We start from the raw sequence: 26,753 nt of genomic DNA, 5'->3' as shown, positions 1-26,753 counted from the left end.
TCAATTGGTAGCAAAGCAGGAAAGAGGGTTTGAGGGGCCAGACGAAGCACCCAGTGCAGATTTGATCCCATCTACTGAGGAAGATGTAGGTCCGAGTGAGGGAGTTACTGGGCCTAGGAACCAAACTCAAGAAACCGCACCACTCAGTGAAGAGGAAGCAGAAAATAGTGACTCAGCTTCTGAACCGCAGGCAGGGAAACAAAAGAGAAGACGACAACCACCTTTTACTAAGAGAGAGTTGGCAATTTCGGTATCACAATCCATAGAAAAAAATCATTTTGGCAGCAAAAATATGGGTGCAGGCACCAGGGACCGAATCTGGAGGGAGATAACCAATGCCGTTAATGCAGTTGGGCCAATTGTCCGCACTCCACAAGAAGTCTGGAGATGGTAAGTTCATACTGAGCCACACTCAAACACACTATTGTCTGCATTCAGAAAGATGGGAGTATGCTTTTTAATGAGATGTTGTCTATAGCAACCAACACTATTACATAGGTACTCTTGTAGAAGGTGCTGCTTCAATAAACAGCTTACTCTTTGGGGGATATACATTTGTTTGAAAAGTCATTTGGGTGTCTGTTTGTTCCTATGTAATAGCAAAAAACACACACACCCAACAGACATTACAAACATTTTAAATTCCCCCTTTGTGTGCTATGTAACGAAACATACATTAATGAGACAAATGGAAAAACGAATTTGTAGTATGCTATGTATGAGTAAAAGTATAATTCCAAACTAAAAACTCAAATTTTTTTATTACATTTATTCTTCTCATTGCCTCAAAAAAAAAAACATATGTAGTTGGGCTGACTGGCCAGACCCCTCGAAGATCTGTACGCAGACCGCAGGTGGACCAACCCCAAAATCCAGTTAAAAAAAGGAGAAAACTGTGATTTCTCTCCAGATGCGGTTCTTGCTCCCTGCACCCATGTTATCTTATTACAAATTTTCTGAAAAATGTTTTTGTGGAACCAGAATGTCCAACTCCCCCTAGCATAATGTGGTTTGCCGTATTCTCTTTTCTTTCCCTGCCTGTGATGTGTTACCCTGAGAATTTGGCCACACTTGCTCTTCATTTTGTGGTGTTGTTTCTTGTGTTTGAGTATTGGTCTCAGAAACTACAATTTGACCCGCATCTTCCTCACCCTTTATCATTTGTGTGATCTATACAAATTGTATTTTCTGAGTTACAAATTAAATCCGACCAAAAAATGGAAAAAAAAAATGTCATGTTTAATCCTATTATAGTGAGGCGTGGGGATGTTTGTATTTACAATCCGTAAAACATTTATTCACAGTATTTTGATGGGTTACCGTGAAAAAAAAAAAAGATGTATGTTCTAGTAACTTTGTGATGTTGCCCATAGCAACCAAACACATTTAATATATTTTGAACGTTCGGGTGGTAGATGAAGGCCAAGTAGAATGTGATTGGTTGTGAGGGGCAACAACCCAGCTTAAATGGAAGGGGTGAATACTGGACAGTATTAAAGACCTGTCTAAGTAAAGTAGGGACACCATAATCTTTACCTGGGACGATGATGGATTACGCTGGTTCTGTGTCAGATTTAAACCATCTGAAATGTTAGCTTTGAAAACAGCCAGCCACAGAGCAATTGTAATCCATGTGTGATCCAGGAAAAAGGAATAATATGATTACAGTAAAGGATCATGATGGTGTGAATCAGGGCTGGTTCTAGACCTTGTGGCGCCCAGGGCGAAAGTTTCCTTTGGCGCCCCCCCTCCCCTGAGATGGCAAATTAGGGTTAGTGCGCGCCAAAGGCGCGCGCAAAAATTTGGGGGCGTAGCTGCATAGGAAAGGAGCGTGGTCAGTTTTGCCCCTGTAGTTTTGCCCCCTGTAGCGTTGGGCACCCTGTAGAGCTGTGCCCACAGTAGCTGTGTTGTGCCCCCTGCAGCTGTGCCCCCAGTAGCTGTTATGCCCCCTGCAGCTGTTCCCCCAGTAGCTGTTATGCCCCCTGCAGCTGTGCCCCCAGTAGCTGTTGTGCCCCCTGCAGCTGTGCCCCCAGTAGCTGTTGTGCCCCCTGCAGCTGTGCCCCCAGTAGCTGTTGTGCCCCCTGCAGCTGTGCCCCCAGTAGCTGTTGTGCCCCCTGCAGCTGTGCCCCCAGTAGCTGTTGTGCCCCCTGCAGCTGTGCCCTCAGTAGCTGTTATGCCCCCTGCAGCTGTGCCCCCAGTAGCTGTTGTGCCCCCTGCAGCTGTGCCCCCAGTAGCTGTTGTGCCCCCAGTAGCTGTTGTGCCCCCAGTAGCTGTTGTGCCCCCAGTAGCTGTTGTGCCCCCTGCAGCTGTGCCCTCAGTAGCTATTATGCCCCCTGCAGCTGTGCCCCCAGTAGCTGTTGTGCCCCCTGCAGCTGTGCACCCAGTAGCTGTTATGGCCCCCTGCAGCTGTGCCCCCATTAGTTGTGGCCCCAGTAGTTGTGCCCCCCTTAGTGTGCCCCATTAGTTGTGGCCCCTGCAGCTGTGCCCCCATTAGTTGTGGCCCCTGCAGCTGTGCCCCCATTAGCTGTGGCCCCAATAGTTGTTCACCCTGCAGCTGTGCCCCCATTAGTTGTATAAAAAATACTTACCAGCCCTGTTCCTGTTCCCGACCACTGCACTGTCTCCGCCGCTGGCGCCGCTCCTCTGATCTATGGGAGAGACGTCACGACGTCTCTCCCATAGCATTGCACAGAAAGGTCCTCTCCGCGAAGGGAAACTAGACGCTACTTCACTGCGCGTCTAAATTCCCTTCACGGAGAGGACCTTTTCAAACCCGCCGCCATCCTAGTTAGTAGCGGCTCTTGCCACGGCGGCAGCACCCCTGGGACAGCGGTGCCCCGGGCAAAAGTACTGCTTGCCCGTGGCAAGAGCCGCTACTGGTGTGAATTTTGTTAGATGATACACACAACAAATTGATACTGACCAAAAAAATTACTTGTATGTGGCATATCAAAATACAAATTTTGTATCTTGGATGTACTATGCAGTGTGATAGCTAAATGAAAGCTATGTGTCATCACAAAGCAATGTGAACACCGAAAGAGGGTCATCCAAATAACAGTTGTGTGTTACTGTATGTATTATTAGCAAAAAAAAAACCATGTAGATTGTGCTTTGAACATGTGCAGGGACTGCATACCATTTCTGAGAGGTAGAGGTGAAATGAGCAGAATAGATGGTTGCATTGGATGCAGGTGCTTGATTTGCTAATAATCACTTGCACATGAGGCACAGCAAGCACGAGCTGAGTGTTTGCAAATCCTGCACAAGTCAAGTCTTAAGGGCCCTACACACTGGCCGACATGACTGCACGATATGAACGATCTCGTTCATTAATGAACGAGATAACGTTCATATTGTGCAGTGTGGAGGCTCCGGCGATGAACGATGCGCAGCCCCGTGCTCGTTCATCGCTGGTGTCCCGTCGGCTGTGCATGCAGGCCAATATGGATGACCTTGTCCATATTGGCCTGCAGTTCTATGGAGCCGTTTGACGGGGGGAGTGAAGTAACTTCACACCCCCGTCACTGCCCCCCCCCCCCCCCCCCCCGCCGCCCCCGACGGTTCTGTATGTATTTCTGCACAATCGACGCACGTGGAGCCAGGCACATGAGCACATCCGCCTTTGTGCGTGCGCATTTGGCAAAAAGCCGCCGCTTGCAATGCGAATTCTAGCAGCGATCAGATCTGAATCACCCCAGAGAGAGAGTTAGATTTGGGCGGGGTGTGTTCAAACTGAAATCTAAATTGAAGTGTAAAAATAAAGCAGCCAGTATTTACTCTGCACAGAAACAAAATAGCCCACCCAAATCTAACTCTCTTTGCAAATGTTATATCTGCCACACCTGCAGTGCACATGGGGGGGTAATTCCAAGTTGATTGCAGCAGGATTTTTTTAGCAGTTGGGCAAAACCATGTGCACTGCAGGGAAGGGGGGGGGGGGGGGGCAGATATAACGTGCAGAAAGAGTTAGATTTGTGTAGGTTATTTTGTTTCTGTGCAGGGTAAATACTGGCTGCTTTATTTTTACACTGCAAATTAGATTGCAGATTGAACACACCCCACCCAAATCTAACTCTCTCTGCACATGTTATATCTGCCTCCCCTGCAGTGCACATGGGTGGTCATTCCGAGTTGTTCGCTCTGTAATTTTCTTCGCATCGCAGCGATTTTCCGCTTAGTGCGCATGCGCAATGTCCGCACTGCGACTGCGCCAAGTAAATTTGCTATGAAGTTAGGTATTTTACTCACGGCTTTTTCTTCGTTCAGGCGATCGTAGTGTGATTGACAGGAAGTGGGTGTTTCTGGGTGGAAACAGGCCGTTTTATGGGTGTGTGTGTGAAAAAACGCTACTGTTTCTGGGAAAAACGCGGGAGTGGCTGGAGAAACGGAGGAGTGTCTGGGCGAACGCTGGGTGTGTTTGTGACGTCAAACCAGAAACGACAAGCACTGAACTGATCGCACTGGCAGAGTAAGTCTCGAGCTACTCAGAAACTGCACAGAGATGTCTTATCGCAATATTGCGAATCTTTCGTTTGCAATTTTAAGAAGCTAAGATTCACTCCCAGTAGGCGGCTTAGCGTGTGCAACTCAGAATGAGGGCCATGGTTTTGCCCAACTGCTAACAAATTTGCTGCTACGATCAGGTCTGAAGTGTGCGTGGAGGGGGGAGTGCAGAGTCACACTACTGTGTCAGTCCCAATACAGACCGTAGTGCATTATTATATTATTATTTCTCTATCGTCCTAGTGGATGCTGGGGTTCCTGAAAGGACCATGGGGAATAGCGGCTCCGCAGGAGACAGGGCACAAAAAGTAAAGCTTTAGGATCAGGTGGTGTGCACTGGCTCCTCCCCCCATGACCCCCCTCCAAGCCTCAGTTAGATTTTTGTGCCCGGCCGAGAAGGGTGCAATCTAGGTGGCTCTCCTAAAGAGCTGCTTAGAAAAGTTTAGCTTAGGTTTTTTTATTTTACAGTGAGTCCTGCTGGCAACAGGATCACTGCAACGAGGGACTTAGGGGAGAAGAAGTGAACTCACCTGCGTGCAGGATGGATTGGCTTCTTTGGCTACTGGACATTAGCTCCAGAGGGACGATCACAGGTACAGCCTGGATGGTCACCGGAGCCTCGCCGCCGGCCCCCTTGCAGATGCTGAAAAGAGAAGAAGGTCCAGAATCGGCGGCAGAAGACTCCTCAGTCTTCTTAAGGTAGCGCACAGCACTGCAGCTGTGCGCCATTGCTCTCAGCACACTTCACACGGCAGTCACTGAGGGTGCAGGGCGCTGGGAGGGGGGCGCCCTGGGAGGCAATGTAAACCTATTTTTTGGCAAAAAATACCTCACATATAGCCTCCGGGGGCTATATGGAGATATTTAACCCCTGCCAGAATCCGTTGAAGAGCGGGAGACGAGCCCGCCGAAAAAGGGGCGGGGCCTATCTCCTCAGCACACAGCGCCATTTTCCCTCACAGAAAGGCTGGAGGGAAGGCTCCCAGGCTCTCCCCTGCACTGCACTACAGAAACAGGGTTAAAACAGAGAGGGGGGGCACTAATTTGGCGTTAGAAATATATAAAAAGATGCTATAAGGGAAAACACTTATATAAGGTTGTCCCTATATAATTATAGCGTTTTTTGGTGTGTGCTGGCAAACTCTCCCTCTGTCTCTCCAAAGGGCTAGTGGGTCCTGTCCTCTATCAGAGCATTCCCTGTGTGTGTGCTGTGTGTCGGTACGTGTGTGTCGACATGTATGAGGACGATGTTGGTGAGGAGGCGGAGCAATTGCCTGTAATGGTGATGTCACTCTCTAGGGAGTCGACACCGGAATGGATGGCTTATTTAGGGAATTACGTGATAATGTCAACACGCTGCAAGGTCGGTTGACGACATGAGACGGCCGACAAACAATTAGTACCGGTACAGACGTCTCAAAAACACCGTCAGGGGTTTTAAAACGCCCGTTTACCTTAGTCGGTCGACACAGACACGGACACTGAATCCAGTGTCGATGGTGAATAAACAAACGTATTCCTTATTAGGGCCACACGTTAAGGGCAATGAAGGAGGTGTTACATATTTCTGATACTACAAGTACCACAAAAGAGGGTATTATGTGGGATGTGAAAAAACTACCTGTAGTTTTTCCTGAATCAGATAAATTAAATGAAGTGTGTGATGATGCGTGGGTTCCCCCCGATAGAAAATTATTGGCGGTATACCCTTTCCCGCCAGAAGTTAGGGCGCGTTGGGAAACACACCTTAGGGTGGATAAGGCGCTCACACGCTTATCAAAACAAGTGGCGGTACCGTCTATAGATAGGGCCGTCCTCAAGGAGCCAGCTGACAGGAGGCTGGAAAATATCATATAAAAGTATATACACACATACTGGTGTTATACTGCGACCAGCGATCGCCTCAGCCTGGATGTGCAGAGCTGGGGTGGCTTGGTCGGATTCCCTGACTAAAAATATTGATACCCTTGACAGGGACAGTATTTTATTGACTATAGAGCATTTAAAGGATGCATTTCTATATATGCGAGATGCACAGAGGGATATTTGCACTCTGGCATCAAGAGTAAGTGCGATGTCCATATCTGCCAGAAGATGTTTATGGACACGACAGTGGTCAGGTGATGCAGATTCCAAACGGCACAAAGGTGTATTGCCGTATAAAGGAAGAGGAGTTATTTGGGGTCGGTCCATCGGACCTGGTGGCCACGGCAACTGCTGGAAAATCCACCGTTTTTACCCTAAGTCACATCTCTGCAGAAAAAGACACCGTCTTTTCAGCCTCAGTCCTTTCGTCCCTATAAGAGTCATATTTGCCCAGGGATAGAGGAAAGGGAAGAAGACTGCAGCAGGCAGCCCATTCCCAGGAACAGAAGCCTTCCACCGCTTCTGCCAAGCTCTCAGCATGACGCTGGGACCGTACAGGACCCCTGGATCCTACAAGTAGTATCCCAGGGGTACAGATTGGAATGTCGAAACGTTTCCCCCTCGCAGGCTCCTGAAGTCTGCTTTACCAAGGTATCCCTCCGACAAGGAGGCAGTATGGGAAAAAATTCACAAGCTGTATTCCCAGCAGGTGATAATCAAATTACCTCTCCTACAACAAGGAAAGGGGTATTATTCCACACTATATTGTGGTACTGAAGCCAGAAGGCTAGGTGAGACCTATTCTAAATCTAAAAAAATTTGAACACTTACAAAGGTTCAAATCAAGATGGAGTCACTCAGAGCAGTGATAACGAACCAGGAAGAAGGGGACTATATAGTGTCCCGGGACATCAGGGATGCTTACCTCCATGTCCCAAATTTGCCCTTCTCACTAAGGGTACCTCAGGTTCGTGGTATAGAACTGTCACTGTCAGTTTCAGACGCTGCCGTTTGGATTGTCCACGGCACCCCGGGTCTTTACCAAGGTAATGGCCGAAATGATGATTCTTCTTCGAAGAAAAGGCGTCTTAATTACCCCTTACTTGGACGATCTCCTGATAAGGGCAAAGTCCAGGGAACAGTTGGAGGTCGGAGTAGCACTATCTCGGATACTGCTACAACAGCACGGATGGATTCTAAATATTCCAAAATCGCAGCTAATCCTGACGACACGTCTGCTGTGCCTAGGGATGATTCTGGACACAGTCCAGAAAAAGGTGTTTCTCCCGGAAGAGAAAGCCAGGGAGTTATCCGAGCTAGTCAAGAACCTCCTAAAACCAGGAAAAGTGTCAGTGCATCATTGCACAAGGGTCCTGGTAAAAATGGTGGCTTCCTACGAAGCAATTCCATTCGGCAGATTTCACGCAAGAACTTTTCAGTGGGATCTGCTGGACAAATGGTCCGGATCGCATCTTCAGATGCATCAGCGGATAACCCTATATCCAAGGACAAGGGTGTCTCTCCTGTGGTGGTTACAGAGTGCTCATCTTCTAGAGGGCCGCAGATTCGGCATTCAGGATTGGATGCTGGTGACCACGGAGGCCAGCCCGAGAGGCTGGGGAGCAGTCACTCAAGGAAAAAATTTCCAGGGAGTGTGATCAAGTCTGGAGACTTTTCTCCACATAAATATACTGGAGCTAAGGGTAAATTTATAATGCTCTAAGCTTAGCAAGACCTCTGCTTCAAGGTCAGCCGGTATTGATCCAGTGGGAAAAACATCACGGCAGTCGCCCACGTAAACAGACAGGGCGGCACAAGAAGCAGGAGGGCAATGGCAAAAACTGCAAGGACTTTTCGCTGGGCGGAAAATCATGTGATAGCACTGTCAGCAGTGTTTCATTCCGGGAGTGGAAACTGGGAAGCAGACTTCCTCAGCAGGCACGACCTCCACCCGGGAGAGTGGAAACTTCATCGGGAAGTTTTTCCACATGATTGTGAACCGTTGGGAAATACCAAAGGTGGACATGATGGCGTCCCGTCTGAACAAAAAACGGGACAGGTATTGCGCCAGGTCAAGAGACCCTCAGGCAATAGCTGTGGACGTTCTGGTAACACCGTGGGTGTACCAGTCGGTATGTGACCAGTATGTATGTGTTCCCTCCTCTGCTTCTCATACCTAAGGTACTGAGAATTATAAGACGTTGAGGAGTAAGAACTATACTCATGGCTCCGGATTGGCCAAGAAGGACTTGGTACCCGGAACTTCAAGAGATGCTCACAGAGGACTTATGGCCTCTGCCGCTAAGAAGGGACTTGCTTCAGCAAGTACCATGTCTGTTCCAAGACTTACCGCAGCTGCGTTTGACGGCATGGCGGTGGAACGCCGGATCCTAAGGGAAAAAGGCATTCCGGAAGAGGTCATTCCTACCCTGGTCAAAGCCAGGAAGGAGGTGACCGCACAACATTATCACCACATGTGGCGAAAATATGTTGCGTGGTGTGAGGCCAGGAAGGCCCCACGAAGAAATTTCAACTCGGTCGATTCCTGCATTTCCTGCAAACAGGAGTGTCTATGGGCCTCAAATTGGGGCCCATTAAGGTTCAAATTTCGGCCCTGTCGATTTTCTTCCAGAAAGAATTGGCTTCAGTTCCTGAAGTCCAGAAGTTTGTCAAGGGAGTATTGCATATACAACCCCCTTTTGTGCCTCCAGTGGCACTGTGGAATCTCAACGTAGTTCTGGGATTCCTCAAATCACATTGGTTTAAAACCAGTCAAATCTGTGGATTTGAAGCATCTCACATGAAAAGTGACCATGCTCTTGGCTCTGGCCTGGGCCAGGCGAGTGTCAAATTGGTGGGTTTTTTCTCAAAAAAGCCCATATCTATTTGTCCATTCGGACAGGGCAGAGCTGCGGACTCGTCCCCAGTTCTCTCCCTAAGGTGGTGTCAGTGTTTCACCTGAACCAGCTTATTGTGGTGCCTTGCGCCTACTAGGGACTTGGAGGACTCCAAGTTGCTGGATGTTGTCAGGGCCCTGAAAGTATAGGTTCCAGGACGGCTGGAGTCAGGAAAACTGACTTGCTGTTATCCTGTATGCACCCAACAAACTGGGTGCTCTTGCTTCTAAGCAGACTATTGCTAGTTGGATGTGTAATACAATTCAGCTTGCACATTCTGTGGCAGGCCTGCCACAGCCAAAATATGTAAATGCCCATTCCACAAGGAAGGTGGGCTCATCTTGGGCGGCTGCCCGAGGGGTCTCGGCTTTACAACTTTGCCGAGCGGCTATTTAGTCAGGGGCAAACACGTTTGTAAAATCCTACAAATTTGATACCCTGGCTAAGGAGGACCTGGAGTTCTCTCATTCGGTGCTGCAGAGTCATCCGCACTCTCCCGCCCGTTTGGGAGCTTTGGTATAATCCCCATGGTCCTTTCAGGAACCCCAGCATCCACTAGGACGATAGAGAAAATAAGAATTTACTTACCGATAATTCTATTTCTCGGAGTCCGTAGTGGATGCTGGGCGCCCATCCCAAGTGCGGATTATCTGCATTACTTGTACATAGTTACAAAAATCGGGTTATTATTGTTGTGAGCCATCTTTTCAGAGGCTCCGCTGTTATCATACTGTTAACTGGGTTCAGATCACAGGTTGTACAGTGTGATTGGTGTGGCTGGTATGATTCAAAATCCTTCCTTATTGTGTACGCTCGTCCGGGCACAGTATCCTAACTGAGGCTTGGAGGGGGGTCATGGGGGGAGGAGCCAGTGCACACCACCTGATCCTAAAGCTTTACTTTTTGTGCCCTGTCTCCTGCGGAGCCGCTATTCCCCATGGTCCTTTCAGGAACCCCAGCATCCACTACGGACTCCGAGAAATAGAATTATCGGTAAGTAAATTCTTATTTTTAATGATTGTGTTTATTTCTACACTACAGGTCCCCATAGAGTTTATCCTCACCGTCCTTATAATTCAAACACCTTTCCTTCAGCATCACCAAAACCCACCATGAAACATATAAGTTCAGGATCCAACACTATGCCCATTACAGATACGTAAGTTATGTTTTAATTCTGAAAATTGATTTATGCACTATAACAATAGCATTGTTTTGTTCTGTCTACTTTGTAATATCTGTTTATGATGTGCATATTACGTACCACATGTTCCCAGAGGCGTCACCAGGTGTGTTGACACTTGGTGCGCACTCTGCACTATCCCCCAGCAGCAAAGTTTCGGCCACCTGAAAATGGGGCGTGGCCTAACAAAATGGGTGTGGCCTCACAGGGGGTGTTCAACATCCCTGGAGATGCTGACTGGCCTCTGGGACTGGGCTGAGTGGCGTGCCGGCTCTTCATCTGTGACAGGTGCTGAGTGCTGCAGGTGAATATCACACTGCAGCACCCGACTCCTGTCACTGCAGAAGAGCCAGCACTTTGGTGTCACCCCTTCCGAGGTTAAAATCCGGGTGCGGGATGCACCCCCCGCACCTGGCTTGTTACGTCAGAGCATGTTCCTTTTGTATATTGGAACTTGCACTTGCAAAAGAATGGTCAATGCAGATTATGGTTTCTCCCTTATGATGGTAAAGCCAAAGTTCAACACAAGTAACACAGGCTCATAAATGAAGATCAAGGCCGGGATGTAATGAAGCCTGAGTTCAGCAGCCGTGCAGGATGTAAGGAAGGATGTGGGCGTAAGGAGATTGACAGTGCTGTCCATCGAAGGGGAAAGAGGGGGGTTTGTGGGGCAGCAACACAGCATTGCAGGGGCGTGGTGGGCAAAATGGGGTCGTGCAGGAACATTTTCGGGCCAGCTGCATGACCTCACACGCAGCCACCCTGTTAAATAATGGTGCCCAGTCACCTGCCAGCACAGTCGGACTGTGGAAGCAGGGGCTGACCTCAAAGCGATGTGTCCACTGTTAAATTGCGGGTGCATCATGAGGCGACCTCACACACATGCTGGGCGGCTTTGCCCTTTGCTGGGCGGCCCCCAGCATGTGAGTAGATGGACACAGAACTTGCTGCGGGAAGCAAGAATTGCTGTCATCTCTGAATAACCCCCCAACCAATCTTTTGCAGCCACACAGCACATAGATCTGCTCAGTCACAATGCTGATCATTTTTTTCACAAAGTACAAGGTAAGCTTCAAATATTTAGAATTCTCTAGCTTAGAATTCTCTAGCTTTCTATGTAAGGGTAGATATCTCAATGAATAGAGCCTCAAACTTCAATGTCACAGACAGTGATTTCGAATCAGGGGTATGTTAGCAAAATAATACAGTATGTCAGAAATGGAATAAAGGACAGTGTGAATGAATAACAAAGAGCTCTCAAGATAAGTTCATGAAAATGGTATAGGTATGTAACCCTTGGTTATAACTATAAGTTAGAAATTATAAAGTGTATGAATATAGGTGTTTAGAAACTGTGTATAATATAATAAATGTTTAATGTATCCCTCCCCTAAAGTGATAGTAGACTGTGTGGCTAGAGAGAGTTTGTAGCAGCCCTGAATTGGTTAAATACAGCACTGACTGAGTTAAATGCTGCTTTGAACTTTCTAGAGTGTCCACGAGCTGCAGGAGAGTTTTTTCTAAAAGAGGTCACGAGCAAGGAGCGGGACACATCCGGGAACTGTGTGAATCTCTATAAATAGCCTGACCTTTTGCTCTGAGGGGAGGTGAGTGAGACTGTCAGTGTGAGCAGCGTCTGCAGCAGGACTTTACCTCAGGTCTGCACAGACTATGCCTCTGTCTGCTCCATGTCCCTGCTGCAGGGGGATGGAAGGAGTGTAGCCCGACTGTCAGACCCTCTCTGCCAGGACCCTGTTCTCTGATACACCCCCTCTGATGTCACTGCTGACAGAGGGGAGAGTCGGCATTACTGTGCTTCTTACTAATAAGAAGGGGCCTGTCCATGAGGAGAGGAAGGTGCCGCCCAGTGTGACCATATAAGGGTATGTGTGCCTGATCAGCTGTATCTCCCAGAGAGAGCCTGCCAGAGACAAAGGGACCATAGAGGTAATACAAAAGCACTTCTAATGTACAGCAGAACAGTGACCTTTCATAGGTACTAGCAAACGTCAAAGTATTGATTAAAAGCATTTTATTAGCACTAGAGATGAGCGGGTTCGGTTTCTCTGAATCCGAACCCGCCAGAACTTCATGTTTTTTTTCACGGGTCCGAGCGACTCGGATCTTCCCGCCTTGCTCGGTTAACCCGAGCGCGCCCGAACGTCATCATGACGCTGTCGGATTCTCGCGAGGCTCGGATTCTATCGCGAGACTCGGATTCTATATAAGGAGCCGCGCGTCGCCGCCATTTTCACACGTGCATTGAGATTGATAGGGAGAGGACGTGGCTGGCGTCCTCTCCATTTAGATTATAAGAGACTGAGAGAGATTTACTGGAGCTGACTAGGAGGAGTACTGTTACTGTAGAAGTGTAGAGACTGAGTGGAGAGAGTTTACTAGTGAGGACAGTGCAGTTTACTTTATAATCCGTTCTCTGCCTGAAAAAAGCGATACACAGCACACAGTGACTCAGTCACATACCATATCTGTGTGCACTGCTCAGGCTCAGGCCAGTGTGCTGCATCATCTATTATCTATATATAATATTATATATATCTGTCTGACTGCTCAGCTCACACAGCTTATAATTGTGGGGGAGACTGGGGAGCACTACTGCAGTGCCAGTTATAGGTTATAGCAGGAGCCAGGAGTACATAATATATTATATAGTGAGTGACCACCAGACACACAGTGCAGTTTATTTAATATATCCGTTCTCTGCCTGAAAAAAGCGATACACACAGTGACTCAGTCAGTCACATACCATATCTGTGTGCACTGCTCAGGCTCAGGCCAGTGTGCTGCATCATCTATTATCTATATATAATATTATATATATCTGTCTGACTGCTCAGCTCACACAGCTTATAATTGTGGGGGAGACTGGGGAGCACTACTGCAGTGCCAGTTATAGGTTATAGCAGGAGCCAGGAGTACATAATATATTATATAGTGAGTGACCACCAGACACACAGTGCAGTTTATTTAATATATCCGTTCTCTGCCTGAAAAAAGCGATACACACAGTGACTCAGTCAGTCACATACCATATCTGTGTGCACTGCTCAGGCTCAGGCCAGTGTGCTGCATCATCTATTATCTATATATAATATTATATATATCTGTCTGACTGCTCAGCTCACACAGCTTATAATTGTGGGGGAGACTGGGGAGCACTACTGCAGTGCCAGTTATAGGTTATAGCAGGAGCCAGGAGTACATAATATATTATATAGTGAGTGACCACCAGACACACAGTGCAGTTTATTTAATATATCCGTTCTCTGCCTGAAAAAAGCGATACACACAGTGACTCAGTCAGTCACATACCATATCTGTGTGCACTGCTCAGGCCAGTGTGCTGCATCATCTATATATATTATATATCTGTCTGACTGCTCAGCTCACACAGCTTATAATTGTGGGGGAGACTGGGGAGCACTACTGCAGTGCCAGTTATAGGTTATAGCAGGAGCCAGGAGTACATAATATATTATATAGTGAGTGACCACCAGACACACAGTGCAGTTTATTTAATATATCCGTTCTCTGCCTGAAAAAAGCGATACACACAGTGACTCAGTCAGTCACATACCATATCTGTGTGCACTGCTCAGGCTCAGGCCAGTGTGCTGCATCATCTATTATCTATATATAATTATATATATATCTGTCTGACTGCTCAGCTCACACAGCTTATAATTGTGGGGGAGACTGGGGAGCACTACTGCAGTGCCAGTTATAGGTTATAGCAGAAGCCAGGAGTACATAATATATTATATAGTGAGTGACCACCAGACACACAGTGCAGTTTATTTAATATATCCGTTCTCTGCCTGAAAAAAGCGATACACACAGTGACTCAGTCAGTCACATACCATATCTGTGTGCACTGCTCAGGCTCAGGCCAGTGTGCTGCATCATCTATTATCTATATATAATATTATATATATCTGTCTGACTGCTCAGCTCACACAGCTTATAATTGTGGGGGAGACTGGGGAGCACTACTGCAGTGCCAGTTATAGGTTATAGCAGGAGCCAGGAGTACATAATATATTATATAGTGAGTGACCACCAGACACACAGTGCAGTTTATTTAATATATCCGTTCTCTGCCTGAAAAAAGCGATACACACAGTGACTCAGTCAGTCACATACCATATCTGTGTGCACTGCTCAGGCTCAGGCCAGTGTGCTGCATCATCTATTATCTATATATAATATTATATATATCTGTCTGACTGCTCAGCTCACACAGCTTATAATTGTGGGGGAGACTGGGGAGCACTACTGCAGTGCCAGTTATAGGTTATAGCAGGAGCCAGGAGTACATAATATATTATATAGTGAGTGACCACCAGACACACAGTGCAGTTTATTTAATATATCCGTTCTCTGCCTGAAAAAAGCGATACACACAGTGACTCAGTCAGTCACATACCATATCTGTGTGCACTGCTCAGGCTCAGGCCAGTGTGCTGCATCATCTATTATCTATATATAATATTATATATATCTGTCTGACTGCTCAGCTCACACAGCTTATAATTGTGGGGGAGACTGGGGAGCACTACTGCAGTGCCAGTTATAGGTTATAGCAGGAGCCAGGAGTACATAATATATTATATAGTGAGTGACCACCAGACACACAGTGCAGTTTATTTAATATATCCGTTCTCTGCCTGAAAAAAGCGATACACACAGTGACTCAGTCAGTCACATACCATATCTGTGTGCACTGCTCAGGCTCAGGCCAGTGTGCTGCATCATCTATATATATTATATATCTGTCTGACTGCTCAGCTCACACAGCTTATAATTGTGGGGGAGACTGGGGAGCACTACTGCAGTGCCAGTTATAGGTTATAGCAGGAGCCAGGAGTACATATTATATTAAAATTAAACAGTGCACACTTTTGCTGCAGGAGTGCCACTGCCAGTGTGACTGACCAGTGACCTGACCACACTGACCACCAGTATAGTTAGTAGTATACTTATATTGTGATTGCCTGAAAAAGTTAAACACTCGTCGTGTGACTTCACTTGTGTGTTTTTTTTTTTTTTATTCTATAAAAATAAAACTCATTCTGCTGACAGACAGTGTCCAGCAGGTCCGTCATTATATAATATATAATATATACCTGTCCGGCTGCAGTAGTGATATATATATATTTTTTATATCATTTATCATCCAGTCGCAGCAGACACAGTACGGTAGTTCACGGCTGTGGCTACCTCTGTGTCTCTGCACTCGGCAGGCAGTCCGTCCATAATTGTAATACCACCTAACCGTGGATTTTTTTCATTCTTCTTTATACATACATAGTTACATAGACATCTTCTCTTTATCAACCAGTCTATATTAGCTGCAGACACAGTACAGTACGGTAGTTCACGGCTGTGGCTACCTCTGTGTCTGCACTCGGCAGGCAGTCCGTCCATAATTGTATACCACCTAACCGTGGATTTTTTTCAGTCTTCTTTATCCATACATAGTTACATAGACATCTTCTCTTTATCAACCAGTCTATATTAGCTGCAGACACAGTACAGTACGGTAGTTCACGGCTGTGGCTACCTCTGTGTCTGCAGTCGGCAGGCAGTCCATAATTGTATACTAGTATCCATCTCCATTGTTTACCTGAGGTGCCTTTTAGTTGTGCCTATTAAAATATGGAGAACAAAAATGTTGAGGTTCCAAAATTAGGGAAAGATCAAGATCCACTTCCACCTCGTGCTGAAGCTGCTGCCACTAGTCATGGCCGAGACGATGAAATGCCAGCAACGTCGTCTGCCAAGGCCGATGCCCAATGTCATAGTACAGAGCATGTCAAATCCAAAACACCAAATATCAGGAAAAAAAGGACTCCAAAACCTAAAATAAAATTGTCGGAGGAGAAGCGTAAACTTGCCAATATGCCATTTACCACACGGAGTGGCAAGGAACGGCTGAGGCCCTGGCCTATGTTCATGGCTAGTGGTTCAGCTTCACATGAGGATGGAAGCACTCAGCCTCTCGTAAGAAAAATGAAAAGACTCAAGCTGGCAAAAGCAGCACAGCAAAGAACTGTGCATTCTTTGAAATCCCAAATCCACAAGGAGAGTCCAATTGTGTCGGTTGCGATGCCTGACCTTCCCAACACTGGACGTGAAGAGCATGCGCCTTCCACCATTTGCACGCCCCCTGCAAGTGCTGGAAGGAGCACCCGCAGTCCAGTTCCTGATAGTCAGATTGAAGATGTCAGTGTTGAAGTACACCAGGATGAGGAGGATATGGGTGTTGCTGGCGCTGGGGAGGAAATTGACCAGGAGGATTCTGATGGTGAGGTGGTTTGTTTAAGTCAGGCACCCGGGGAGACACCTGTTGTCCGTGGGAGGAATATGGCCGTTGACATGCCAGGTGAAAATACCAAAAAAATCAGCTCTTCGGTGTGGAGGTATTTCACCAGAAATGCGGACAACAGGTGTCAAGCCGTGTGTTCCCTTTGTCAAGCTGTAATAAGTAGGGGTAAGGACGTTAACCACCTCGGAACATCCTCCCTTATACGTCACCTGCAGCGCATTCATAATAAGTCAGTGACAAGTTCAAAAACTTTGGGTGACAGCGGAAGCAGTCCACTGACCAGTAAATCCCTTCCTCTTGTAACCAAGCTCACGCAAACCACCCCACCAACTCCCTCAGTGTCAATTTCCTCCTTCCCCAGGAATGCCAATAGTCCTGCAGGCCATGTCACTGGCAATTCTGACGAGTCCTCTCCTGCCTGGGATTCCTCCGATGCATCCTTGCGTGTAACGCCTACTGCTGCTGGCGCTGCTGTTGTTGCCGCTGGGAGTCGATGGTCATCCCAGAGGGGAAGTCGTAAGCCCACTTGTACTACTTCCAGTAAGCAATTGACTGTTCAACAGTCCTTTGCGAGGAAGATGAAATATCACAGCAGTCATCCTACTGCAAAGCGGATAACTGAGGCCTTGACAACTATGTTGGTGTTAGACATGCGTCCGGTATCCGCCGTTAGTTCACAGGGAACTAGACAATTTATTGAGGCAGTGTGCCCCCGTTACCAAATACCATCTAGGTTCCACTTCTCTAGGCAGGCGATACCGAGAATGTACACGGACGTCAGAAAAAGACTCACCAGTGTCCTAAAAAATGCAGTTGTACCCAATGTCCACTTAACCACGGACATGTGGACAAGTGGAGCAGGGCAGGGTCAGGACTATATGACTGTGACAGCCCACTGGGTAGATGTATGGACTCCCGCCGCAAGAACAGCAGCGGCGGCACCAGTAGCAGTATCTCGCAAACGCCAACTCTTTCCTAGGCAGGCTACGCTTTGTATCACCGCTTTCCAGAATACGCACACAGCTGAAAACCTCTTACGGCAACTGAGGAAGATCATCGCGGAATGGCTTACCCCAATTGGACTCTCCTGTGGATTTGTGGCATCGGACAACGCCAGCAATATTGTGTGTGCATTAAATATGGGCAAATTCTAGCACGTCCCATGTTTTGCACATACCTTGAATTTGGTGGTGCAGAATTTTTTAAAAAACGACAGGGGCGTGCAAGAGATGCTGTCGGTGGCCAGAAAAATTGCGGGACACTTTCGGCGTACAGGCACCACGTACAGAAGACTGGAGCACCACCAAAAACTACTGAACCTGCCCTGCCATCATCTGAAGCAAGAAGTGGTAACGAGGTGGAATTCAACCCTCTATATGCTTCAGAGGTTGGAGGAGCAGCAAAAGGCCATTCAAGCCTATACAATTGAGCACGATATAGGAGGTGGAATGCACCTGTCTCAAGTGCAGTGGAGAATGATTTCAACGTTGTGCAAGGTTCTGATGCCCTTTGAACTTGCCACACGTGAAGTCAGTTCAGACACTGCCAGCCTGAGTCAGGTCATTCCCCTCATCAGGCTTTTGCAGAAGAAGCTGGAGGCATTGAAGAAGGAGCTAAAAGGGAGCGATTCCGCTAGGCATGTGGGACTTGTGGATGCAGCCCTTAATTCGCTTAACAAGGATTCACGGGTGGTCAATCTGTTGAAATCAGAGCACTACATTTTGGCCACCGTGCTCGATCCTAGATTTAAAGCCTACCTTGGATCTCTCTTTCCGGCAGACACAGGTCTGCTGGGGTTGAAAGACCTGCTGGTGACAAAATTGTCAAGTCAAGCGGAACGCGACCTGTCAACATCTCCTCCTTCACATTCTCCCGCAACTGGGGGTGCGAGGAAAAGGCTCAGAATTCCGAGCCCACCCGCTGGCGGTGATGCAGGGCAGTCTGGAGCGACTGCTGATGCTGACATCTGGTCCGGACTGAAGGACCTGACAACGATTACGGACATGTCGTCTACTGTCACTGCATATGATTCTCTCAACATTGATAGAATGGTGGAGGATTATATGAGTGACCGCATCCAAGTAGGCACGTCACACAGTCCGTACTTATACTGGCAGGAAAAAGAGGCAATTTGGAGGCCCTTGCACAAACTGGCTTTATTCTACCTAAGTTGCCCTCCCACAAGTGTGTACTCCGAAAGAGTGTTTAGTGCCGCCGCTCACCTTGTCAGCAATCGGCGTACGAGGTTACATCCAGAAAATGTGGAGAAGATGATGTTCATTAAAATGAATTATAATCAATTCCTCCGCGGAGACATTGACCAGCAGCAATTGCCTCCACAAAGTACACAGGGAGCTGAGATGGTGGATTCCAGTGGGGACGAATTGATAATCTGTGAGGAGGGGGATGTACACGGTGATATATCGGAGGGTGAAGATGAGGTGGACATCTTGCCTCTGTAGAGCCAGTTTGTGCAAGGAGAGATTAATTGCTTCTTTTTTGGGGGGGGTCCAAACCAACCCGTCATATCAGTCACAGTCGTGTGGCAGACCCTGTCACTGAAATGATGGGTTGGTTAAAGTGTGCATGTCCTGTTTTGTTTATACAACATAAGGGTGGGTGGGAGGGCCCAAGGACAATTCCATCTTGCACCTCTTTTTTCTTTTCTTTTTCTTTGCATCATGTGCTGATTGGGGAGGGTTTTTTGGAAGGGACATCCTGCGTGACACTGCAGTGCCACTCCTAGATGGGCCCGGTGTTTGTGTCGGCCACTAGGGTCGCTAATCTTACTCACACAGTCAGCTACCTCATTGCGCCTCTTTTTTTCTTTGCGTCATGTGCTGTTTGGGGAGGGTTTTTTGGAAGGGACATCCTGCGTGACACTGCAGTGCCACTCCTAGATGGGCCCGGTGTTTGTGTCGGCCACTAGGGTCGCTAATCTTACTCACACAGCTACCTCATTGCGCCTCTTTTTTTCTTTGCGTCATGTGCTGTTTGGGGAGGGTTTTTTGGAAGGGCCATCCTGCGTGACACTGCAGTGCCACTCCTAGATGGGCCCGGTGTTTGTGTCGGCCACTAGGGTCGCTAATCTTACTCACACAGCTACCTCATTGCGCCTCTTTTTTTCTTTGCGTCATGTGCTGTTTGGGGAGGGTTTTTTGGAAGGGACATCCTGCGTGACACTGCAGTGCCACTCCTAGATGGGCCCGGTGTTTGTGTCGGCCACTAGGGTCGCTTATCTTACTCACACAGCGACCTCGGTGCAAATTTTAGGACTAAAAATAATATTGTGAGGTGTGAGGTATTCAGAATAGACTGAAAATGAGTGTAAATTATGGTTTTTGAGGTTAATAATACTTTGGGATCAAAATGACCCCCAAATTCTATGATTTAAGCTGTTTTTTAGTGTTTTTTGAAAAAAACACCCGAATCCAAAACACACCCGAATCCGACAAAAAAAATTCGGTGAGGTTTTGCCAAAACGCGTTCGAACCCAAAACACGGCCGCGGAACCGAACCCAAAACCAAAACACAAAACCCGAAAAATTTCAGGCGCTCATCTCTAATTAGCACATGCTATTGTGCTTGGATAACATCATAAACAGAGTCTCCTCAGCATGTCATTAATGCAGATCTATTGCAGTTTCTCACACTAAAGCCATTCTTGAAAGATCTACTATAATCTGCTGGGAGACAGGGAGACACTGCCAGTGACCAGCTCTCCTCCAGCTGCACCTAGTAACACTGCCAGGGACCAGCTCTCCTCCAGCTGCACCTAGTAACACTGCCAGGGACCAGCTCTCCTCCAGCTGCACCTAGTAACACTGCCAGGGACCAGCTCTCCTCCAGCTGCACCTAGTAAGACTGCAGACTGCATGACAGGAGGGATGAGGACATAACATATAGTATTCCAAGCAGCTGCAAAATAGAGAAGTAATACTGAGCAGACGTCTTATTTACTATTGTAAAGCAGAGCGTCAGAGTTTCCAGCAGAAAGTCCAGTGAATTACTATATACAGTATCTAGTTGCGTTTGCAGCCTCTCTGGATGTTATATTCCATGGGATCATATGAACTCTACTGTGCAGTACGCCAAAGCATAACTATATTGCAGTAATACACTAACTATACAATATCTGCACAAAAACTGTTCAGTCATAAGTCTCAATAAAGAAGCTTTATACGTATGCAATTGCATCAGTCACAGTAAAAGTAAACTAGAGGAGGATTACAGCTTATGTGCACCGCCATTGTAGAAGCAACTCTGTGACGCTAAAAGTATATGCAAATTTCAAGGGGCTTATACTGCAGTATAAGAAGTTACTCAGTAGTTTGTAATCAAAACGCTGAATGTCATTGTTCTATACGCAGAATGTCTTTTTAAGAAATGGAGAGTTAGAGCATGTTATAATTTGCTAGGATAAAATTCGCTTGCGAAAGTAGATTAAAAGGAAATATACATAAGGTATAGATGTGTGTAACTTCATAAATCTTATAAGGATTTATATTTAGCCTACAGGGACCCTGATATACTTAGTGTGCGCACTGGGGGGGAGGAAAGTTATATTGTGTGTTGCTAACCTATTGCTTATCACCTTATCGGAAAATCATCCTGTGAAGAGTTCCTGCAAAATAAAGAACTGTTATCTTATTTCCGAAATGTTTTCATTAATAAATAGAAATCTTAATGATAATATTTGCATATTTTGGTTGTAATGATCCATTTAGTTTGGGATTAACTGTTAATGCATAGGGCTTACCAAAGCAAGCCCCATGAGATACCTCTAACAACGTAGCTTGGGTGGAGGCACAAATTATTTCACTTAACCTACCTAACGAGACCTAAGGTAGGTTACAAAGTGGAGGCACTGCTGATACGAAGTTGATTTCTCAGGAAAAGCTTCTGTTTTATAAAAATGATGCACTTAAAGGAGGAGGAGATTTTTGAGTGGTGTAAGAAAAAGGATGTCCTCCCAGATAAATCTATGGCTTTATCTGGGAACTTAGATGATGTTAGAAGTGCAGAAGTGGAGATTGCTGTTCAGCAACTCTATGGGGTAAAGGAACCTAGAGTGGTGGATTGTTGGAAAGGGGAATCGGGAATGCATAGTGCTGTTTTAATAACCACCAAAGAGCCATTAGAAAAGGAAATGTTCCCTCCCTTGGTACCTGCTCCTGAGAATCCTGGAAGTAGATGGAAAATTATCTGGCCTGTACATAAACACAATGAAAAAGATGTGAGGGATTCAGGGGATAGCAATAGTCACATGCATACACAGGAAATAAATGACAATCAGGGGGAGATCACTCAGGAGCATGACCCTAATCTGGGCAAGGATCAAAATACAGCCATGTTATCAGCTGTTGATAAGATTGTGGGAGAATTTGGTAGGATTCATTATGAAGGGGGGTACAGAAGATTAAGGAGTTTTTCAGGAATTTGCCCTGTGCCAGTGGGAGAGGATAGCTTTGAAATTTGGAGGGAGACAACGATACAGCAATCAGAGGAGTGGCATTGTCCTGATACAGTGAAAAAACAGAGATTGGCAGAGAGTCTAAGGGGTCCAGCAATGGAAGTAATTCAAGCGACTCGCAGATGTGACCCTAATGCCAGTTTCAAAGATTATTTAGCTGCTCTGGATTTAGAGTTTGGCACTCTGGAAAATACAGGTGATCTTATGTATCGGCTACGCCATACAAACCAAGAGTCTGGTGAAAAGTTAACCTCTTATATCTATAGGTTAGATAAATTGATTCATCAAATTGTAGAAAAAGGGGGTATGACTCCTGATGAGATTAACAAAAATAGAATGCAACAACTGTTAGAAGGGGCTTTGACAACCGATCCCATTGCCCAAAAGTTAAGATACACCACTGTGAGTCGTCAGCCCCCCACTTTTATGCAATTGATGAGGGAGGTCAAACAAGAAGAGGCTCTTGTAGAGGCCCGGGAAAAGAACACTAAAAAGGTCAAGGTAGTAATGCCCAAAGTCAATGATAATGTAAACCCAGTAGTGGATCTGACCAAAGTAGTAGAATCCTTGAGGGAAGAAGTAGGACAATTGGCCACGCAATTGGGTGAGGTGAAGAAACAAACAGAGTCTTTTAGACCCATAACAGGGGTTCGTAGTGAGGTCCATGGGGAAAGAAATTTTAGACAACAGAAGTGTTACCAATGCGGTTATCCAGGACACAGAGCATTTGAATGCAGTCAGCATTGGAATAGTGAAGGGAACTATGTCCCTCCAAGGTCGAGTAGAGGTGCTAGGTCATCGGGAAACGCTCGAGGGAGGCCGATGAACCCCGCATCAGCCCCCTAGAAAACTCTCAAACTGTAATGGGGAGTTCTCGTGGTGGAAATTCTTTACCGGATGGTTTAATGGGACCGGCTCCACTGATACCAGCATTTATTAATGGACATTCCTGCACTGTATTATTAGACAGTGGATCCCAGGTGTCTATCATATTTGAAGGGTGGTATAGACAACAGTTGGCTGACATTCCTATCTCGCCTCTGTCAGGTCTTGTAATCTGGGGATTGAGCGATCACAGTTACCCCTACTTAGGGTTTATAACAGTAACCCTTAAATTTTCATCAGAAGTAGCTGGAGTGAAAGGGGAAATTACAACCATGGCTCTTATCTGTCCAGAATCAGAAGGAGAGGATCCCAGTGTCCCGGTCTTTATTGAAACCAATGCTAATCTATTTAGGACGTTAGCACAGTGGTGTCGAGAGGTAGGTGGAGATACCTACTCGCAGTCTTTAAGTATACACCCATCTTGTCTAAAAGTATATAAAAAGATTGAAGAGGAAGAGCATCCTAAACTTAATGCTTGGACTCAAGATGCTTTCAATCCCTGTTTTCAAGTCAGTGATATACATAGTGATGATAAGAACCTTCTAGTGAAGGATCTAATGCATAGACAAAAGGTTTTCTCCCAGCATGAGTGGGATTTAGGACTAGCCACCGATGTGCAACATAGTATCCGGTTGACTGAAGATACTCCTTTTAGGGAAAGGTCTCGGAGACTGGCACCAGGAGACCTAGAAGATGTCCGACAGCACTTAAGAGAGCTACTGGATAATGATGTGATTTATAGAGTCCAAAAGCCCATATGCATCTCCCATTGTCATTGCCCGGAAGAAAAATGGTGATGTGCGTATGTGCATTGACTACCGCACACTAAATAAAAGGACCATCACAGACCAATACACTGTTCCAAGAGTAGATGAGGCCTTAGACTGTTTACAAGGGAGCCAGTGGTTCTCAGTACTAGATTTAAAGAGTGGTTTCTACCAAATTTCCATGAATCCAACAGATGCAGAAAAAACAGCATTTATTTGCCCTTTGGGATTTTTTGAGTTTTTGCGAATGCCCCAGGGAGTAAAGGGTGCCCCAGCTACTTTCCAGAGGAGCATGGAGAAAGTGGTTGGAGACATGAACCTCCGCGAGGTTGTAGTTTATCTGGACGATGTTATCGTTTTTGGTAAAACACTCGAAGAACACAATCAGAGACTTCTGAAAGTGTTAGATCGGCTAATGGATCATGGATTTAAACTTTCCCTAGAGAAGTGCCAACTCTGCCAAAAGACTGTTAAATACATAGGCCACATTGTAAGTCGAGAAGGGATTTCTGCTGATCCTTCAAAGGTGGAAGTTGTACGAGATTGGCCAAGACCTACAAAACTTAAAGAACTACGATCCTTCTTGGGCTTTTGCAGTTATTATCGACGATTTGTTCCCCAGTTTTCGAAAATTTCAAAGCCTTTGAACAATTTAACTAAAGGATATCCACCTACAAAAAAAACACTGGCTACAAAAAAGAAAAAGGAGCTAGGTCCTTTCTACCGTGTCAATGATAATTTTGGAGAGCGGTGGACATCCCAATGTGAATTGGCTTTCCAAGAATTAAAGAAGAGTCTGACGCACACACCAGTTTTGGCCTATGCTGATCCCACCAAGCCTTATGTGTTGCATATTGATGCATCCTTTGAAGGGTTAGGTGGAGTACTCTACCAAAGGCATGATTCAAAATTACGCCCAATATCGTATATTAGTAGGGGTTTAACTTCCAGTGAGCTAAATTACCCTGCTCATAAATTGGAGTTTCTTGCTTTAAAATGGGCAGTAGTGGACAAGTTACATGAATATCTATACGGAGTGGACTTTGAAGTTCACACTGATAACAATCCACTAACATATGTGCAAACCACTGCTAAATTGGATGCCACTGGACATAGATGGCTGGCCGCATTGTCAGTCTACAATTTTTAACTAAAATACAGACCTGGAAATCAGAACATAGATGCTGACACTTTATCCAGATTAAAGCGTGACTCTTTGGAACACCAAGAAGAGGAATGGATTGAAATTCCAAAAACAGAGGTGAAAGGACTTTGTTACCTGACATCTTCTTTTCAGTATGATGCCGATTATGTTGGGTCATTAGGGGCCACAGGGCAAGCACTTCCTCTAGCCTACTGCTGGTTGTCACAAATGGAATTAGGAGAACTCCATAGGCTGAGCCGGAGCCAAATTAAGGACGAGCAACGGAAGGATCCATATATTCAGGATATATGGAGGGCAGTTGAGAAGGGCTATGGGCGTCCGCCATTGGTCTTACCAAATGAGAAGGCTAAAATTCTAGGCCGTCAGTATAGTAAGTTATTTTTGAAGCATGGTGTACTATATAGGAAAGTAATCACCAAAGAGGGAACAAAGAACCAGATGGTTTTACCTGAGAAGCTCCGTTCTTTGGTTTTCAAGTCCCTACATGATGATCATGGCCATTTCGGAGTTGAGAAAACATTTGGGCTGATATCTGACCGTTTCTATTGGCCAAAGATGGGAACTGATGTGACTCGGTACTGTGATACTTGTGGAAATTGTATTCTTAGGAAGACCTTGCCTGGGAGGAATGCCCCTCTTCAAAATATCACCTCAGATGGACCCATGGATATGGTGTGCATCGATTTTTTGACTATTGAGTCTGAAGCAGGAAAGAAATTTAATATCTTAGTAGTCACGGACCACTTTACTCGCTATCCCCAAGCATACCTAACAAGGGATCAACGGGCTATAACTGTGGCGAAGACCCTATGGGAAAGATTTTTCATACATTATGGTCTCCCTGCTCGCTTACATTCTGACCAGGGGCGGGATTTTGAAAGTCGGCTCATCCGGGAGTTATGTGAGGTCTGTGGTATAAAAAAATCAAGAACCACACCTTACCATCCACAAGGAGACCCGCAACCCGAAAGGTTTAACCGTACCCTTCTCAATATGCTGGGCACCCTGGATCATAGACAAAAGTCTCAGTGGAGTCGGTACATATGTCATCTAGTGCACGCATATAATTGTACGAAGAAGCGTTTTTGAGGAGGATATTTCCCGTCCCAAAAGAAATAAAAGGCCTCCTACAATTCTGACATATGATACATTGGGGGATCCATCAGAAGTATTGCGGACAGTACATCCTAATATAATTTACTCCTGGCCTTATTTCGGGTGGCTATTTAAGAGGTGAAGGGAAATTTATGTAGGCAATGGAAATGTTGAATTGGTTAAATAATATCTTATTAGTTTACGGTGTACAGACCCCAATTCATAGTTCTTGGTGTCAGCACACCAGGGGGAGAGTGTAACCCTTGGTTATAACTATAAGTTAGAAATTATAAAGTGTATGAATATAGGTGTTTAGAAACTGTGTATAATATAATAAATGTTTAATGTATCCCTCCCCTAAAGTGATAGTAGACTGTGTGGCTAGAGAGAGTTCGTAGCAGCCCTGAATTGGTTAAATACAGCACTGACTGAGTTAAATGCTGCTTTGAACTTTCTAGAGTGTCCACGAGCTGCAGGAGAGTTTTTTCTAAAAGAGGTCACGAGCAAGGAGCAGGACACATCCGGGAACTGTGTGAATCTCTATAAATAGCCTGACCTTTTGCTCTGAGG

General features: G+C 46.1%; 2 protein-coding genes across 10 annotated transcripts in view; one reads left to right on the top strand and one right to left on the bottom strand.

Moving 5' to 3' along the window:
* LOC134933241 (aggrecan core protein-like) overlaps positions 1-12,256 on the bottom strand; it is a 69,842-nt gene extending 57,586 nt beyond the window's left edge. For both annotated transcript variants that reach the window (XR_010179650.1, XM_063928298.1), the window contains exon 1: positions 12,106-12,256. The gene's annotated coding sequence lies outside the window, so the exon portion shown is untranslated. The remainder of the gene's footprint in view (positions 1-12,105) is intronic.
* The window catches only part of LOC134933242 (lymphocyte cytosolic protein 2-like), an 881,523-nt gene that overhangs the window by 749,073 nt on the left and 105,697 nt on the right, over positions 1-26,753 (top strand). For all 8 annotated transcript variants that reach the window (XM_063928300.1, XM_063928301.1, XM_063928302.1 and 5 more), the window contains one exon: positions 10,311-10,428. In XM_063928300.1, coding sequence (XP_063784370.1) covers positions 10,311-10,428 — 118 coding nt within the window. The remainder of the gene's footprint in view (positions 1-10,310; positions 10,429-26,753) is intronic.

Source organism: Pseudophryne corroboree, chromosome 6, assembly GCF_028390025.1.
Source record: "Pseudophryne corroboree isolate aPseCor3 chromosome 6, aPseCor3.hap2, whole genome shotgun sequence".
Taxonomy (NCBI): Eukaryota; Metazoa; Chordata; class Amphibia; order Anura; family Myobatrachidae; genus Pseudophryne; species Pseudophryne corroboree.
The sequence above is the reverse complement of the archived record's forward strand: the minus strand, read 5'-3'. Positions and strand labels throughout refer to the sequence as shown.